The sequence below is a fragment of the Sciurus vulgaris genome, assembly GCF_902686455.1.
Source record: "Sciurus vulgaris genome assembly, chromosome: 16".
Classification (NCBI taxonomy): domain Eukaryota; kingdom Metazoa; phylum Chordata; class Mammalia; order Rodentia; family Sciuridae; genus Sciurus; species Sciurus vulgaris.
This window is the reverse complement of record NC_136477.1, coordinates 9,840,314-9,858,914: the sequence shown is the minus strand read 5'-3', so window position 1 is coordinate 9,858,914 and position 18,601 is coordinate 9,840,314. Positions and strand designations below refer to the sequence as shown.

Below are 18,601 nucleotides of genomic sequence, written 5' to 3'. Positions count from 1 at the left end.
TCTGGTGGCACCACAGTCCTCATCTATAAATATTACTTATAAATCAAAACCAACAGTCACTCCTGTTATTGTCTGCAAAAACAATATTCACTGGAATAGCAGAAATGCTTTTGTGAGCATCCTGAGGGGTGACTCCCCACCCCCACTCTTGCCCTACCGGTTTCTCCGTCCACACCCGGCGCACAGGGCCTGGTCCCGCCTCCAACCCCGCCCCGGGCGTGGGCCCCGCCCCCGCCCGCCTCCCCGCTCAGAGGCCGGGTTCTAACCTCAGCTTTGGCCTCTGGACTTCTTTCTGCCTCCAGTCCCCTTGATGAGCCCACCCGGTAGCCCCCCGACACGAGAGGAAAGTAATTTCTCCGGCCGAAGAGGTCTTACGTGCGGTCTGCCCGGAAGCGGAAGTGACGTCAGTGGTCCACCGCCTCCTTTCTGGCCCGGTTCGCCCGAGACCTCACGACTTGGTGGTCTTAGGTCGCAGCCCGGCTTTGGTGAGGCGTGATGGAAGGGATGGGCCGGCGGTGGAAGGGGTGGTGGAAACACGAGCGTGGCCCCGGCGGTCCGAAGGACGTCTTCCGAGAGTCCGGGCCCGCCCCGCCCGCCGGGCCGCGCGTCCTCCCGGCGTGGCCTGGTCCGGGAGGCCGCCCGGGCAGTGGGTCCAGTCCAGCGGCGGGCTGAGCTGCGTCCCAGGGCTCGTCCTGGACGTGTTCCCGTGCACCGTGCGCCCCTCCTAAAAGCCTCCGAAGTAACCTTTGTGAATTTTTTTCCAGAGGGAATAGAATTTCCGGCACTGGAGTCACGTTGATCCAGACCCTGCGTGCTCCTCCGGGGACCCGGCGATTCCTGCGTGTCCGGGTGAGCGCTGGGTGAAAAATGCGACGAAGGGCCCTTCTCCTCCCTTTTTATGCACACTGATATCTCATCCGGAAATTTCGCTTTCTTTGTGCGTCATGTATTTATTCGTGACACGTTGTACTCTGATAGAAAGAGAAAGGTACTTTCTAGGTGGCTTGTGAACCTACGCAGACCTGTATGTAAATGTAAACGTGCGTAGACCCCAAACGCCACCTTCTCCCGAAGAAGAACAGAAGCGGTTTTTTCTTTCGGATGCTGCAAATGGAACCCAGGGCCTCATGCATGCTAAGCGTGCTCCAACACAGAGCAGTACCCCGATCCCCAGTAATAACTATTATCTGAACCTTATAGGTCTCTGCCTCCCCACCAACCTTATAAACCGACCTCCAGGAGGAAAGAATGAAGGCTTTGTTTTGTTTTGTTCTAGGTACTGGGGGTTGAACCCAGGGGTCTTGCAAAGTTGCTGAGGCTGGCCTCGAATGTACCATCCTCCTGAGTCAGCAGGAGGATTACAGGTGTGCCACCCCACCCGCTAAGAAGTCTTTGTTAGACCGGTACCACCAATTGAATTAACCATTTGATTTCTCCACAGAATAATAAAATACATTTTATGGTGAACTGTTTAAGCATATATTGAAATTACAGGCATGATACTTTTATGTAGTTCGGTGATATATCACCCAAAGATAAGAATATTGGCCTACTATAACCACGATATTAATATTTCATCCAAGAAAGTTAAAAATAATAATGTATTATTAATCGAATTTACTTTTTTTTGAAATTAAAATTCTCCACGTTGTTCCAAAGTAGACTTTTGGGTGTTACTGGATCTAATATCAATCTCTTTAAAGTTGTTGTTGTTTTTTTTTGTTTTTTTAAGGAAATTATGTCAACTTGTTTATTTATTTATTTAATGTCTCTTAGGATCTTGAACTGAAAACAGTCACTGTTGTTTCTCTGTTGGCTTTTTTTGAAAGGACACATTTTGTTTTTTGTTTTTTCTGATGGGATGTTTAAATATTTTCTTCCTTTCTTATATATCCTATAAACTGATGAATGTCTGAATGACAGAGGTTAGAGAAAAAAATTCAAGGTAGGTCTATTCTTTTTTTTCAAATGTACTGAGAGAGGTTTAGGAAAGTAGACGTAGTTACATATTCAGTGGAGGATGGGGACAATCTTGAGAGAGACTGTTGTGGGTAAAGCGAGGAATACACATGAAAGCTATCTTCAAAGGAAGAGAGAGCCCTAGGCCCGTTTTGAGGGAAGTTACTAATAAAGAGGGCAGATGTATTTATGTAGTGATCAGAATTTTGGAAGTAAAGTATAATGTGCTTTGTTAGTATATGAAAGTAGATGCAGGTTAGAAAAAATGAGTTTTATTTAAACTGAGATCAAAAGACCATAGGAATTAGCCTTTTGAACTAGGAAGTATGGAAAGCATTGTATGACTAATTTTATTTCTACAGTGAAAGGGGAGTAAATCAATGGTTACTCCTAGGTTTAACAGTAATTTTCCTTGGGGAAACAAGTGAGGGACAAATCTAATCTTCAATGTATAACTAACAGGAAAAATAAGTGTTAGCAGATCAAATAATGTAAATCAAAAGAAAATAAGATATAGTGTGAATATATTTTATTTTCATAAATAGGGAATTAATTCAAGGAATTAATGAGAATGAGTGACTAAACATTAAAAATAAGTTCTCCATGAAAATTCACACGTTAATTATCAATCTTAGGATATGTTTGTGTTCATAAACAGTTAAAGCCTCTTTGAGTAGTTTTCAGTCCATTTTGGGATTCCCACCAAAGTAGGACTCAATTTCTCTGAGACAAAGTTCAGACCAGCCACTCCTTATATAGGCTGACCCATCTAGGAGTTTGATATCACTCCATAGGTGTATAACCAGAAGATTCCCATGCGAATGTGACCTGACAGAAAGCTCTGCAGGGACCCTTTGGTATAAAAATATTCATGTTACCTTAAGTGTTTGCTACTTGGAGGTCTCAGTGAACTAGCTGACCGACCATAAAGAAAAAATTTGATGAGGTTTTGTTTTGTTTGTACCAGAGATTGAACCCAGGGCCTTCCACATCTTCCACATGCCAGCAAGCTCTCTCCCTCCAAACTGTATCTCCAGATTTTTTTTTTTTTTTTTTTTTTTTTTGAGACATGATCTTGCTAAGTTGCCCAGGCTAGTCTAACACTTGTGATTCTCCTGACTCAGCTTCCCTAATAGCTGAGATTACAGGTGTGTGCCACCACACCCAGCTTTGATGAGAGGTTCTAAAGGTAAAGTTGGTGAGGATGTGTATATTCTGCTGGTGGCAGAGTTTATTGAAGAAGCAATTTGAGTTGTTGGCTATATCTACTAAATATGTGCATATGCTGTAACTTTACAGTAGTGGGTGCAATGTCTGTTATAAAACTAAAGACATTTCATCACTATTATTTGAAATAGTCCTTAATTAGAAACAACCAAATATGGCTTAACAGAATAAATAATATTATTGGAATTCTTATTGTAAAAAAAGGAATAAATCAATAGTAGATGCCACAGTATAGATGAATTTCAGTAACATCATTGTTGTTTTTGGTTGTTTTATTTTTTTGTGTGGTACTAGAGATTGAACTCAGGGCCTTGTGTATGCTAGGCAAGTGCTTTACCATGGAGCCATCCCCCCACTTTTAATTTATTGTGAGACAAGATCTTGGTAAGTTACCCAGGCTGCCTTAAATTTGTAATCCATCCTGGCTTAGACTCCTGAGTCACTGGGATTATAGGAGTGTACTTTCATACCCAGCACTAGCATAATTGTCAGTGAAAGATAATAGCCAGGTGTGGTGGCATATGCCTGTAATCCCAGCGACTCAAGAGGCCAAGACGGGAGGATAGTCGGTTCAAAGCCAGCCTTAGCAACATAGTGAGGCCCTAAGCAACTTAGGGAGACCCGTCTCAAAAAAAAAAAAAAAAAAAAAAAAAAAAGGGTTGAGGATATGCCTTGGTGGTTAAGTGGCCCTGGATTCAGTTCCTGATATTAAAAAAAGTAGATTCCAAACATAGAAGAATGCCTATTGGGCTGGGGATATAACTCAGTTGGTAGAGTGCTTGTCTTGCAAGCATAAGACCCTGGGTTTAATCCCCAGCACCAAAAAAAAAAAGAAAAGAAAAAAGAAGAATGCCTAGCCCTTCCAAGGCCAACTTCTTTAGAAAACCTGAATATATTTATCTATTGGTGCTTAATGAATTTCAACAAATTCAGTGACTTAGAATAGCACATGCTTATTTCATAGTTTCTTTGGATTGCAAGTCCAGTCATGGATTATGTAGGTTTTCTGCTCAGGATCTCATCTCTCTGCAGTCAGGGTGTTGGAAGAGTCTATTTTCATCTGGTTTAAGTGAGAAGAATCTGTCTCCACACTGAAGTAATTTCCAAAATTCATTTCTTTGCAGCTATAGGACTTGTCATATATGTGTCAGCTGAATACTTACCTTTGTTTCTAGAGGCTACCTATAATTTTTGCAACATGGCTCCTTCATTAATCCAGCTAGCAGAATATCTGTACCTCACAAAATGCCTCTTGAAGAGACTTTCACATGATTACATTAGTCCTACCAGGATAATTTTCCTGTTAATGAATACAAAATCAACTTATTTGGGGCCTTAATTGTATCCGCAGATTTCTAGCCACATTCTCTTGGCTAGAAACAAATCTTGAGTCTTGTGTATCATCTGGAGAGGGGATTATCCAAGGGCACAAATACCCAAAAGTGGAGATCATTAAGGTCCTGTTAGGGTGAATTGGCTGCAGTGTAGGTGTAGTCCACTAGAAGGTAGAGAAATTTCCTGGTTGGTTCTGAGCCGGAGTTGCTCTCCAGTCACTAGTCAAGCATGAGGGATGCGTTGAGGCAAAAACTACCTGGAGTTGGGTCAGTGTACAGAGGGAATTAGGGAGGCAATGTAGTCATGGGATATGAAATGGGCCCCTGGAAAACTATAGGGAACGGAGGTCTAAGACATAGGCTTCTTCCAGGGTGGATGTATAGAGCGAGTTGGATCAAATGCATCTTGCATCCTGTAATGTACCATGACTTATTATGGAGTACACAGGGAACTCTGTGAAACTGATGAATGTGCTGATGTGCTTATGCTAATAGGAGTCCTTGTAATGTCTGCTATCCCTGTTAGGAGGGCTGCGGGATGATGATGATGAGAATCCATATTGCCTAGGAACCGTGTATTCTGGGCACATGGTGGGAACAGCACCAGAGGATGTTTCATTCCCATACTGATGACCCATCATGCATCAGGGGGATCCAGCAGAAGTTTCTATCCTTCTCCAGTGTCCCTGTAATGCCCCTATACTTGGAAAACTTAACACATTCAGGATAAAAGATAAATGTTTAAAAAAAAAAACAGTATTGTATTTCATAGCAAGTGTTGAAGGGGAATTTGAAGTTGAGATGAAAATATAGCATACTGGCACATTCTACTTTCTGGCTACTCAACCTCTATTCCCCCTCCTACATATGTCTTAAGTTTCTTATAGTAATTAAATAAGTCTATATTTCTAGCTAAGAAAATATGAGGGAAGAAATTCTAACCCAAAAGTGATACCATGCATGTTCCCATTAGACGTGGTATATCACCATCATAAGCCATATTAATTGCACCTTATATTTTATCACATTCTCAATGAATATTGTTACCTAAGGACTAAATTACAAAATATAACCTTAAATACTTGTGTATTACAGTGACGGTAAATATTTGTTACCTCCATGCTAGTTGAGGTCAGTGTGATCAACTTGTAATCAAGACACCTAGTGAAGTGCCTGTGTGGTCCCCTGTAGGGAATGGTGTCATAGTGGACACTTACTGTTGGTTTCTACTTTTAGCAGATCAGGCCCACTGCAGTCATGTTAGATGGTTCAGGCTTGGTAAGGGAGAGTCCATATTGTTGAACCATGAATGGCCTTATTGCTGCTCTTATGGCAGTTTTGTTTTGTTTTGTTTTGTTTTTTTTTTTTTTTTTTTTTTTGCGGTGCTGGGGATCAAACCCAGGGCCTTGTGCGCATAAGGCAAGCACTCTACCAACTGGGCTATCTCCCCAACCCCTCTTATGGCAGTTTTGTTCATGGCCCATTAAGCAAGCACCCATTGGGGTGTCTGGGAAAAGTAACGACATCTGAAGAGTGTATCATGTTGTTCATGTAATTATTAATCTTTTTTTTTTTTCCTTTGCTGTGCTAGCAGTGGAACCCAGGGCCTTGGACCTTGTGTGTGCTAGGCATGCGTTGTCACACCCCCAGCCCAATTATCTTAGTTCTAGTGAATCACCTTTGGGGAGTATTCATTTAGGTCACAAATACCTTGATAGCCTGTATCATTTCTGAGAAGGCCATCCATGATACATTTTTTTCTGACTTGCTTGTCACCAGTCTTGATTTTCTACATCCTTGAACATCCAGCTAAATCATTGGCAGCTATTGATGAATCATTATGTATACATACCTCTGGCCAAGTGAATAGTCAATTGTACTGCTTGAAGTTCTGCCACTGGGCAGTGAGTTTTTATTACAGTATTCCACCTATTGTGGCATATCTAATAAGACTAGTTTATTTATGTGGACATATTCCTATTGGTATACTTCCTTTACAGTGAAGCGAGTTTCTTTAATTAGAAATAATGCTATGTGAATTTCATGATGAAAGATAAATTATTTTGTGAAGGTACAGATGGTGATGCTGACAGCAGTATTACTAATGGTGCTATTACTACAGTCCTTGACAGTCATTGTTCAGTGGTACACCATGCTTCAGCTCTGTACTTTCAGGTGGTACTAGCATGTCACACAGACACATCTGTGAAGGAGGTTTGGGTTGTGTGTTAGTACACTGGGTGGAAGGAAGCCATAGACATAGGTTGAGGGAAAGGGACAGTGCAGTTGAAGATGGTGTTGAAATAGCTTTTGCCATCTGCTCATGCAATTTTGTGCTCACTGGACTTGCTGGAGCTCAGTGTCTTATATGCCATTTCCATTTGGTGTAAATTGTTGCTGCATATGCCCAAACGTATGGCAGGGTGGGTCAAAAAAGTCCCAGTTTATTTAAGAAAGCTCAGGCTATTTGGTCACTTGATGTCCCACGATTGTTCATTCTCTACCATGTGTCAGAGCTAAGCTGTTTCTCAAAAGGAGAATAATTTTCTGCATAAAATTGCAGAGATTGGCTACCTGCTACTGGAAGGCTGTACTGTGAGTCTCCTATTGGTGCTTGCAGAGGATGCTAACATATCCAACTTTCCTTGGAGAAATTGAGTATGATTGGATGTCCTAGATCATCAGGACTAGGTGCTTGAGGAGCTTATAGTATAGCCTGAACTTGCTGCTGAGCATGCTCTTGTTCTGGTTTCTTTTGGGACACAGAATCTTATAGGTGACTCTGTAGATTGGTCAAAGCAGGTTCAAAGGTGGTATTTGTTTAAAAAGAACGAAATTCTGTTGTTTGCAACAATGTGGATGAACCTAGAGAATGTTATGGGAAATAAGCCAGGCACAGAAATGGGTATACCTCATAATCTCCTTTATATACCTAAGCTAATAAAGTTGAGCTCATAGAAGTAGCAAATAGTTATCAGGAATGAAGAGGGGGCTGTTGTTCAGAGGATATAAAATTTCAGTTGGGGTTAGAAAGATCAGAAGATCTCGTGTATTCTTGGTGACTATTAGTTAATAATGTGTTAGATCCTCAAAAATTGCTGAAGATTTTAAGTGTTCTCATTACAAAATGAATATTTATTTCAAAACAACATACTGTACACTATATATAGTTTGTCAATTATAAGTAAGCAAATTATGAAAAGTAAAATAAACTGTAGGTAAACTGTATAAGACTATTCTGTGATTTCAGAGTAGGTTATGGACATATTTACATAGTTTTGGGTACATGTGTAATTATTACAGGGCTTTCAGAGAGACAAAGGTTAGTCTACTGAGAAAATAAAGGGGAAAATACTTCCCTGGGAAAGAAGGCTTATAGGGTTAAGAGTCTGACTATCCTCTGGATCCAACAAGATGCCCCCATTCTACATTTCACACCCAAATACTTCCCTGATTGTTTTGTAAATCTTAAAACTTCATGTTTTCCTGATGCTTCAATATTTCTCATTCAAGGCAACCAGGTGTGCCAGTGTGATAAGGCTGGTTTCTGCTTCAAATTCTTATTATCCTCCTCTGACTGTGAACTACTGACATTCAAAGGCACCAATGGAATCCCTTCACTGCTTTTGCTTAATTACTCCAGTCAGTCTTCTAGTAAAAACCCCCATAGGTTGTCACCCTCTTTCAACTGCCCACCTGCTTGGTTCAACCTGCTTTCCCTGCTTGACTTGCTATACTTTCGTCTTTAATAAATCTTTAATATCATAAGCTTCTCTGAGCGTAATTTCCTTGGCCATGCTGGAGTGATCTCCCGTTTATAACACACTGATAATGCCCTAATTTTCAAATAAGAAACTAGGTCAGACCGACATTGACCAGGGTTGTAACTTTTTTTTCCCCCCTGAACTAGGGATTGAACCTATGGGTGCTTTACCATTGAGCCACATCCCCAGCTCTTTTTATTTTTTGAGACAGGATCTCACTAAATTTGAGACTGGCTTTGAACTTGTGATCCTCCTGCCTCAGCCTCTGTAGTTGCTGGGGATTACTAGCCTGTGCCACCACACCCAGCACCAGTGTTGTAACTTAATCCATTCACATAAATTTTATGTTTAATTTTTGACAATAAGAGCCCCTGTGGTGACCAAAAAAAAATTTTTTTTTCCATGAGGACTATCATAGAAGCTCTTTGGTTCTCAGATCTTAAATTGAGCTGCACATTAGCGTTCTGAGCTTTTTACTTTCTGCACAAGCACACTTGGAAGACACAGTCCTTGTAGTGATGATTACTGCTCTACTAGTTAAAGTGCACTATTCGTTTGGCCTTCTGAGGCAAGTGTTAAGAGTTGGTACTTTATCAGACACATGTAACAACTTGTTCAATGTGATTCTGCTGAATGTCTTTCCCATTGGTAAGGAACTCAATTCTTTCTGTGACTCAAAGGCTCAGGGGGTACGGGTGAGTGAATGGACTGGAAGGGAATGATTGTAAGCATATTATAGTAGGCACTATACTTGGATCTAGATCCCCTTTTCCCCATATTGGGGATTGAGCCCAAGGGTACTCTGCCACTGAGCTGGATCCTCACCTCTTTTTTATTTATTTTGAGGCAGGGTCTTACTAAGTTGTAAGAGGTTAGTTAGCCTTGAACTTTGGGTCCTCCTGCCTCAGCCTCCTAAGTAGTTGGTATTAAGGTGCAAGCCACCCCACTGATCTAGATATGTGACTTCTATGATATTATGTCAGTTTAGCATTGGAGACATCCCTTCTGTAGAGTAAGATCTGTAGGGTTTTTGTTAGGGTGAATGAAGTTCATGGATGATGAACTGTGAATCCTTCAGGGGGTGGTCATTTAAATTCCATTCTGCAGATCACTATTAGGCTGCTGTTCTATTCGATTTATTGAAGATTGTCTTTTATTGTTTGTTTGGGGTACTGGGAATAAACCCAGGGGTACTTTACCACCAAGCTACATCCCCAGCCCTTTAATTTTTTTATTTTGAGACAGGGCCTTGCTAAATTGCTGAAGCTGACCTCAAACATGCAACCCTGGATTATAGATGCGCACCATCACATCTGGCTTTTTTTTTTTTTTTTTTTTTTTTTAAGAGCTAATCTTTTAGCTAGGCACAGTGGTGCATACCTTTCTAATCCCAGCTACTCAGGAGACTGAGATAGGAGAATCACATGTTCAAGGCAGTCCTGTCTCAAATTTTAAAAAATCAAAAGCTCTGGGGATATAGCTCATTGGGAGTACATTTAATCCTTAGTACTGCCAAAAAGAAAAATAAAAAAGAGGAACTCTTTAAAATGGATGTTACAAGGTAGTACAAGAAACATGTAGGAAGTGTGAGGAAGAAATGAATAAAAATGACAGCAAAACTTGATGTATAAAAAAATTGTTCTGTCTTTTCTCACGTGATGAATACTAGGAAAGGTATTACTTGAGAAGATCCATAAAGTAGACCAGTGTTGGGCAATCTGATTTGGCATTCATCTTTTACTGATGTCGGGGAAGAGGACAGATTTCTTCATTTTGAAAATTTTTTCAACCAAGATGCCGGTGAGACTTATCAGTACTAGAAATGTGTTCTGAATTTCTTATAAACTTCTTGGTAATCTTGTTGGGTCCAAGGTGAAGTACTCAATGTTTATTTCACTTTTTTACCATCATCTTGCCCCAGAACCAGTTCACAGTATCTGTGTTTTCTAGTTGGACACAGTGGTGCACACGTATAATCCCAGCAGCTGGGGGAGCTGAGGCAGGAGGATCACAGGTGTGAGGCCAGCCTCGGCACTCAGCGAGAACCTGTCACAAATAAAAAATAAAAAGGGCTGGGGATATGGTCAGTGGTAAATTGTCCCTGGATTAAATCCCTACAGAAAAAAAGTATTTGCACTTTCTGTGTGTATACATGTACAGGACACTGTTTTTCTCAGCTGCTTGGGTTTTTTTCCCCCATAGCACTTACAAAGTAATATGTTAGTTATTTTGTTATTGTTTATATTATCCTATAGAACTTCGGATCTTTAAGGACAGGACATTTTCTGTGTACTCCTGCTCTGGTTATGCCTACTACAGAAACAGGACTTCCTAATTATTTGGTGAAAGAATGAAAGAGTAAGCCAGACCTGAGATAAACTTCCAGTAGCCACAGTAAACAAAGTAGAACAGGTAAGGTTTTTTTGTAATAATATATTTTATTTTGTCACATATGTTGAAAATTATTTTAGTATGTCATCAATTTAAAAAATTGAGATAATTACGTTCCTTTTTTCATACTAAGTCTTCATTATTCACTGGACATCAAAGTTTGATTGATGTATGGTTTTGTGTTTATATATCTCATAAAATTAATACAGAAGGGAAGCAGTGGGAGGAAGGGAAAGAGAAGGTACCTGCTTGGCTTTCCTGTGCACATCCACACTTTTTTGCTGTGCTTCTTGCCATTAACTTGGGCATGCTGCCTTCCGTCCCCCATAGTCTGTGCTGTCCCCAGTACTGGCTGCACAGAATAGACATCCCCTGTCATTGCAGCTTTTTGAAGTGGCTGTGGATGGTGATCCCTTGCTCTCCAGTTCTTGCAGGTGTCTGCTATCTTCTAGCCAGCTTCAAATCTTCCTCTGGTTTCTTGGATACCCTCTCCCTCTGTCCACCCCTACCCAGAGTGAGAGATATGGCCTCCATTCTCCCATCTTCCCTCCCCAATTCCTCCCTCCTCTCTGTTCTTGGTCTCATGCCCATCCTAGAGGAAGGCCATTCCTTGTTCTCAAGTTAGTGTTTCTTTCTTTTTTTTTTTTTCCCACTGGGAATTGAACCCACAGCCTTGTGCTTGCAAGGCAACACTTTATCGACTGAGCTGTCTCCCCAACCCTCAAGGTAGTGTTTCTAAAATGAGAATAAACTTGCTTCATTTTTTAAAAAGGGGGAAAAAAAGCTATGCCTGTAATCGCAACATTTTAGGAGGCATAGCAGGAGGTTTGCCATATTGAGGCCAGCATGGCAACTTATCAAGGCTGTAAATCGTGAGATCCTGTCTCAAAAAAATAAAAAGACCTGAGGTTATGATTCAGTGCTTAAGCACCCTGGGTTCAATTTCTGATACCACGAAAAAGTAATCTCAGGAATGGGATGTAGCTCACTGGTAGAGTACATGCTTAGTATGTGCAAGACAGGGTTCAGTCTCCAGTACACGTATATATACACAAATAGATTCAGATATCCAAGTTATTCCAAACATATTTAAGAGTTTTCAGATAGCTAAATCATGTTCATTTTTTATTCTGATTTTAATTTAATTAAGCAAAGTTATTTAGTCGTACTATATCCATATGAAGTGATCAGTAACACTTGGGGTTAGTGACTACTGAATCCTACTGTATAGTTCTAGACTACCTTCTGGTTGTGTGGGGAGTACTGATAATCACAGGAGATCAGGCTTTTAGGGCAAGCAGCAGCATCCAAGTCCTGGTTCTCCACTTCCAAACAGGATAATACTAGTCTGATTATAAGTGTTGTCTGAGTTGTAGGTTTCTTTTAGTATTAAGTATGGTAATGGTAGGATGGTTATGATAATTGTCTGAGCTTATATATGGACAGGTATTAGAGCAATCTCTGTATTTGTGTAATAGTACTTATTATTGAATACTCAGTTTTTGTCAGTTTGTATAATAGTATTTGTTATTGAATACTCAGTTTTTAGTGGCTTTCACATGTTAACTGCAGAGAGAACACTAATGATGTTTAATGACTGATATTTGATGTTAATTAATGATTGATATGAACGGGACTCCATGTAACCCTGTATGAAAAGGAATGGAGATTGCTTCTGTCCACTTAGATTCATACGCTGCCCTAAAGTGGTCTTGGCATCAGGGAAGGGAGCATTCAGGCACATTTCACCATCAGCATCCCAGGATGGCAGCCATTGATTTGCCCCATGGTAAGTCCTTGTTGATGCTCTTTTTCACAATCCGTTTTAGGTCTCCCTTGCAGAATATAGAATCTAATGGACGGTACTTCAGCAGTCCAGCTGCTGGTTCATTTAGGAAGAGCTGAAGTGGGACATAGAATGCTGTTTTATAATTCAGCTCCCTGGTGTCTGTGCTTTGGGAAGAGGTGCTGCATAATTTACATGAGTTCTACCACCACGGGCAAATAGAGTTATATGTTTTCAGGGCTCAGGTTTTTTTTTTTTTTTTTCCCTGTAAGATGAGATCATTACCCTTTTCCCAGTGGGCAGCATGGCTCACAATTGGCTTCTTAGGCTGTAGGTGAGACATGTCATGGTTACTGTGGCATTTCATGGTAGTGTTGTATATTTATGTGTTTTATGAGTATGTAAGATTGTAAGGGAATTTCCATCTAGGATGGAATGACTTCATAGCATGTGAACGTAGGACTTATGGGCAACTCTGGGTTCTGATGCCATTTTTCTTTTCCATTAGGCCTTCTTTCCAGGGAACCCATCTACTTTTATGAAGAAAAGACAAAAGTAGAAAGGATGGTGACTGACTACCAGGCAAATTATTACCAGGTAAAAAGAAAGGGTATCTTTCCACAAAGTGGAATATTTCTATGCATTAGAGACATTGCCTTTCAGACAGACTTGTCTCCAGATAATCTTAATGGAAATAAAGCCCCATTTAAGGACTGAGTCCCCATTTGAATTTCCCCAGGGAGTAGAAGCCTCAGATTGGTGAGGTGTTACTTTGAAAATCATCCCAGGATTTCAGTAATCACTTTGATCCTTAATGGTACCCACTGCATGTTTCTCATTTTGCTGAGTGCTCTGACACATGGTAAGGCAGATTAGTGTCCTTTTTGCAAATAAGTTATTCATTAGCATTATTTGCAGTGTGCTCACGAGTGTGTTACAGTAGAGACAGGTAGGACAAAAGCTCCTAACCTGGTTGTGCTGAGATAAATTTGTGAAGTGCTGTTCAAGAGATATAATGGTAGGTGGTCAACAGTGAGTGAGTTTAGATAGAGAGAGGCATTCCAAGGGCCGTTGAACACTGGGGATGGAATATGGGAGACCTCAGAACCATATATAGGTATTAAGCCCCCTTTCCTAATTCTCCAGTGAACATTGGTGGAAGTGTTAATTGGCTCAAACCAGCATGTGTGTAATGGTTTAGGATTCAGTGACCTTTGATGATGTGGCTGTGGAGTTCACCCTAGAGGAGTGGACTTTACTGGACACAACTCAGAGAAACCTATACAAAGATGTGATGCTGGAGAACTTTGAGAACCTGACCTCAGTAGGTAAGGCTGCTGTCATTCCTTGTAACTTGTGGAACAGATATATCTCATGCTTATTATTGTCTTGCAGAATTACGTTAATTCTGAATATAGTGGGAAATAACACATAGTTCCTGATGTAATACATTTTAATCTGTGACCATTAATGTCATCAACACCATGACCCTCACTTGGCCTGTTAGGAATGTACACTTTCCTCCTCCAACTTTAAAATAACTAAACTGGAAACTTGGTTTGAGGCTTGGTCGTTGGATTTGAGAAACACTCCAGATTAATCTAATGGACAGTAATGTTTGAGAACCAGTGGGAAGAGTTGCTGTCCCATCAGAACAAATATCATTTTGTTGGATTTGCCTTATTTTCTACTCGAAGAATACTTGTAACTGTGTATGTCAGCCTCCATTTGACTTTCAAAAATTAGAGAAAACCAGTCTTTTGGGGGCTCAGAAATGGAGATACATGTTTTTTTCTTTTTCTTTTCTTTTCTTTTTTTTTTTTTTTTTTTTTTCTTTTTTCTTCTTTTTTCTTTTTTCTTTTTTTTTTTTTTTTTTTTCCTTTTTGGTGCTGGGGATAAAACCAAGGACCTTGCACATGCTAAGCACATGCTTTATCAATAAGCTATACCCTCAAGCCATGTTATTTTCCATTTTACCCATTTTGAAATAATTGCATTACTCTCATTAGAACTATAATTCCTTAGTCATAGGAAGCATTGTCATCTCTTGCATGAGTCTCTTCCATTCATGCATCTTTCCACCTGCACAGGATTTCAGTTCTTCATACCTAGTTTGATCTCCTGGTTAAAAGAAGAAGAGTTGAGGACAATGGAAAGTGAAGTTCTTCAACGTGAGTAAGAAGAACTCAGTTTAATGAGTCCAATATGGGAATTTTTTCCCCTAGTTCTGAGGATTGAACCCAGGGGCACTTTACTCTTTAGCTACATCCCACCCCTTTTTAAATTTTATTTTGAGACAGGTGATCCTCCTGCCTCAGTGTCCCAAGTATTTGGGATGATAGGCGTGTGCTACCTCACCCAGCAATGTGGGAAGTTTTTTTGTGTGTGTGTCTGTGGTTTTTTTTTTTTTGTTCGTTTTGTTTTGTTTTGTTTTTTGTTTTTTTGTTTTTTGTTTTTGTTTTTGTTTTGTTTTGTTTTTGGAACTGGGGATTGAACCCAGGGGCACTATACCACTGAGCTGTGTCCCCAGTCCTTTTTATTTTTTGAGATAGGATCTCACTAAATTGGCCAGATTTGTCCCAAACTTGTGATCTTCCTGCCTCCACCTCCAAGTGGCAGAGGTTATAGGCATGTGCCATACATATGAGAAAAAAGTTAGTTAGTTGCTTTTTGTGTTTGGGATTGAACCCAGAGGTGCTTTAACACAGGTAAGGTAAACAAGGAATATTTGTTATTTCCCACCCTAAGAAAAGATTGGGAATTCCATTATAGAGAGAGAACCAGTACAAATGAGAGATATTGAGAGAAATAGTTTATACTCAAGAAATAGTTTACACTCAAGACTATCTTTGGAGAGATAGTCTAAATATCATGAAGCTTTTTGCCTTTGAGATCTCACAAAAGCATTTCTAAATATGTAACTGGATAACGTGACATGGAGGGTTTAAACAACAAACAATTTTAGGGAAATATTATATTCCCAGCCCTTTTTATCTTGTAAGACGGGGTCTTATCTTGTTATGTTGCTTATGGTCTTGCTAAGTTTCCGAGGCTGGCCTTGAACCTGTGATTCTCCTGCCTCAGCCTCCTGGTTGCTGGGATTACAGGTATGCACTACCATGCCTGGCTAATATGGGAAAACATTTAAAAATGTACTTTGTCTCTGAAGCTTGAAGCCATTTTCCTAAGAATTTGAGATATCTTCAACTTCCTACAACCTATTACTTTGAATCTATCCAAATATTCCTGTAATCTCACAAAACTACCTGTCTGTTCCCTCTTTAAGTTTATTGTTTCTGTATATGCTTTTACCAGGTCTTTCTTACTTTCCTTTTCTGATAATCTTCACTTTAATTTTCACACAATCAGTATGAAATAAGTCATTTAAAATGTGACCCTGTGTCCTTATTACTGCCTTTTTTTTTTTTTTTTTTTTTTTTTTTTTTTTGCAGTGCTTGGGGTGGAACTCAGGGCGTGTGCATGCTAGCAAGCACTCCACCATTGAGCCATACCCCAGCTGTATTGTCAGATTTTTAACATACTGAAATCCTAAATATGTGGTTTTATTTTATTACCATGTTTAATTTGAAAACAAGAATATGTTCTCATCACTTTTAATTTCTATCTATCACTTATTTCTTCAAATCCTTATATTTCTCTTTCTGTTTAGCTTCGGAATTGGAACTCCAACCTAGCACTCAAGGGTCAGAGCTTCAGAATGACTTTTTGACACAAACTTCCATTGGGATACAAACGGTAAGATTAATAAGGGGTATTTGTTATTTCCCACTCTCAGAAAAGATTGGGAATTTTTTGTAGAGAACCCAGTACAAAGGAAAGATACTCGAGAGCAGTATGTACCCATGAAGCTTTTTGCCTCAGAGTTCTCTCTAAAACACATTCCCCAATATGTAACTAGATAATTTTGAGACTTGTCGGTTTAAACAATTTTATGGGAATATTATGTAGTCTTTTTACAATTAGAGTCAGTCGAACAGGATTTTGATGAAAGGAGCCATCATCCAATTTGTAGGAAATAAAGAAGCCAGGAAGTCAATCTGTGCATGTAATGGAAATTGTAAAAATCATAATGACCATGGACCTGTTCCTGTCTTCTGATGGGTAAAATCTATTTCATCTATCTGAAATCCCTTAATCCTCATTCATACATTCATCAGCAGGCAAGCCTCAGTGATGGAGGGAAACTGTGTGACTATAAGCCACGTGGAGAAGCACCCTTTGAACAGTCATGCATTATGACAGATGTGAGAATGCCAGATCAAGGGCACATTTCTGAGGGTAGTGGGTATGGAGAAAACATCCTCACTCTACATGAGCAGACCTCTACTGAGCAGGGCCTCTCTGAGTTGAATCAGTGTGAACAAGTCTTCAGCCTGACTCCAGACATGATGTACCAGGGAACCAGCATGACAGAGAAACCTTTTGAATACAGAGACAGTGGGGAAGCCTTCTTTAATCAGTCATACCTTCAGGCAAATATGAGAACTCACAATGGAGGAAATCCGTATGAATGGGAGAAATATGGGAATGAACCTATTCATGCCACAGACCTTGATGTACATCTTCAAATTCTCAATGCAACAAAACCCTACAAATGGGAGGAATGTGGAAATGGCTTTCAGTGTTTTGTATGCCTTAATAATCCCATGGGAGCTCACACTGGAAATAAACTCTGTGAATGCAAGGAATGTTGGAGAGCTTTTGCAGTTTCCTCACACCTAACTCAGTATGTAACAATTCATACAGGAGAGAAATCAAAAAAATGTGAGCAATGTGGGAAGTGCTTCAATACTTTTTCTCAACTTTCTGCACATATAAAAACCCATAATGGAGAAAAGGCTTTCCAATGTAGGGAGTGTGGCAAGTGCTTTAAAAATAATGCATACCTTAATGATCACAGTAGAATTCACACTGGAAGAAAATCATATAAATGTGTGGAATGTGGGAAAGCCTTTCTTCGGTGGTCAGGCCTGACTGAACACATACGAGTTCACACTGGAGAGAAACCTTATGAATGTAAGGAATGTGGGAAAACCTTCTCTAGATCTACTCAGCTTACGGAACATATAAGAACACACACTGGAATCAAACCCTATGTATGTAAGGAATGTGGGAAAGCCTTCACTCAGTATTCAGCCCTTGCTACGCATGTGCGAATTCACAGTGGAGAGAAGCCCTATGCATGTAAGGAATGTGGGAAAGCCTTCACTAGGACTTCAGGCTTGATTCATCATGTAAGAACTCACACTGGAGAGAAGCCTTTTGAATGTGTTCAGTGTGGGAAATCCTTCATTACTTCCTCTCATCGTACTAAACATTTGAAAATTCACAGTGGAGAAAAGCCCTTTGTGTGTGACATATGCGAGAAAGCTTTTATATATTCTACATCCCTTAACATTCACATGCGAACCCATACTGGAGAGAAACCCTACATATGTAAGCAATGTGGGAAAGCATTTGCTGTTTCCTCACGCCTAAACAAACATGCAAAAATTCACACTGGGAAGAAGGCCTATGAATGTAAAGGTATGGGTGTTACTATTTAGCCCGTCTGTTGCGACCTTTAAAGTTGACAGTGACACCAAAGATCATCAGATTAGTCTTAATTGCCTTGTATGGGTTGTAATTGCTCAGATTATCCTTAGATGCCATCATGATTGAAATAAGATATGTTGATCCCTGGAACTTTTTATTTTAGTAATGTTTTGGATCAACCACAGGGTTGATGTACCACTGAGCTACATCCCTGGCCCCTTCCCTGTTGCCCATTCACAGATACCCAAGTCTGAGCACTTGTGGATCTTAGGTGAGGTCAATATTGCAGGTTGGCCTCATTCTGGTGCTTGGACTCAGTGATTGTAGCATTAATACATGCTATATGAGATAAATGAAGATTTGGTTCTATCCCTTGTTGGTTAGTGGCTGCCAGTGTGGCTTATGCATGTGATAATTCACCAGAACTCAAGATGATATAGGACACAAGTGGATTGTTAAAAGACACTCCTCCAGGCATCTCCTCTGACCTCAGTGATCTCACTGAGCATGCCAAGAAGGAAACCATCTTTACCTATTTTTAATGGCTAGTCCATATTTGTAACTGATTATTCCTATGTCCCCTT

At 40.1% G+C, this 18,601-nt stretch overlaps 2 protein-coding genes across 13 annotated transcripts in view; one reads left to right on the top strand and one right to left on the bottom strand.

Moving 5' to 3' along the window:
• The window catches only part of LOC306646090 (uncharacterized protein), a 23,403-nt gene extending 22,976 nt beyond the window's left edge, over window positions 1–427 (bottom strand). For both annotated transcript variants that reach the window (XM_079114546.1, XM_079114547.1), the window contains exon 1: window positions 376–427. The gene's annotated coding sequence lies outside the window, so the exon portion shown is untranslated. The remainder of the gene's footprint in view (window positions 1–375) is intronic.
• Window positions 348–18,601, top strand: ZNF561 (zinc finger protein 561). Of its 11 annotated transcripts, XM_079114538.1 has the most exons (10): window positions 348–485; window positions 765–849; window positions 1,277–1,364; window positions 10,540–10,696; window positions 12,248–12,464; window positions 12,970–13,058; window positions 13,663–13,789; window positions 14,552–14,632; window positions 16,132–16,217; window positions 16,640–18,601. In XM_079114538.1, the coding sequence occupies exons 5-10, from the start codon at window positions 12,338–12,340 to the stop codon at window positions 18,026–18,028; spliced, it is 1,899 nt and encodes a 632-aa protein (XP_078970664.1). In that variant the 5' UTR covers window positions 348–485; window positions 765–849; window positions 1,277–1,364; window positions 10,540–10,696; window positions 12,248–12,337; the 3' UTR covers window positions 18,029–18,601. The 11 variants fall into 11 exon arrangements, with proteins under 11 accessions (XP_078970664.1, XP_078970668.1, XP_078970663.1 ...); XM_079114542.1 differs by lacking the exon at window positions 1,277–1,364 and having other exon boundaries at window positions 12,363–12,464; XM_079114537.1 differs by lacking the exon at window positions 1,277–1,364 and having other exon boundaries at window positions 12,336–12,464.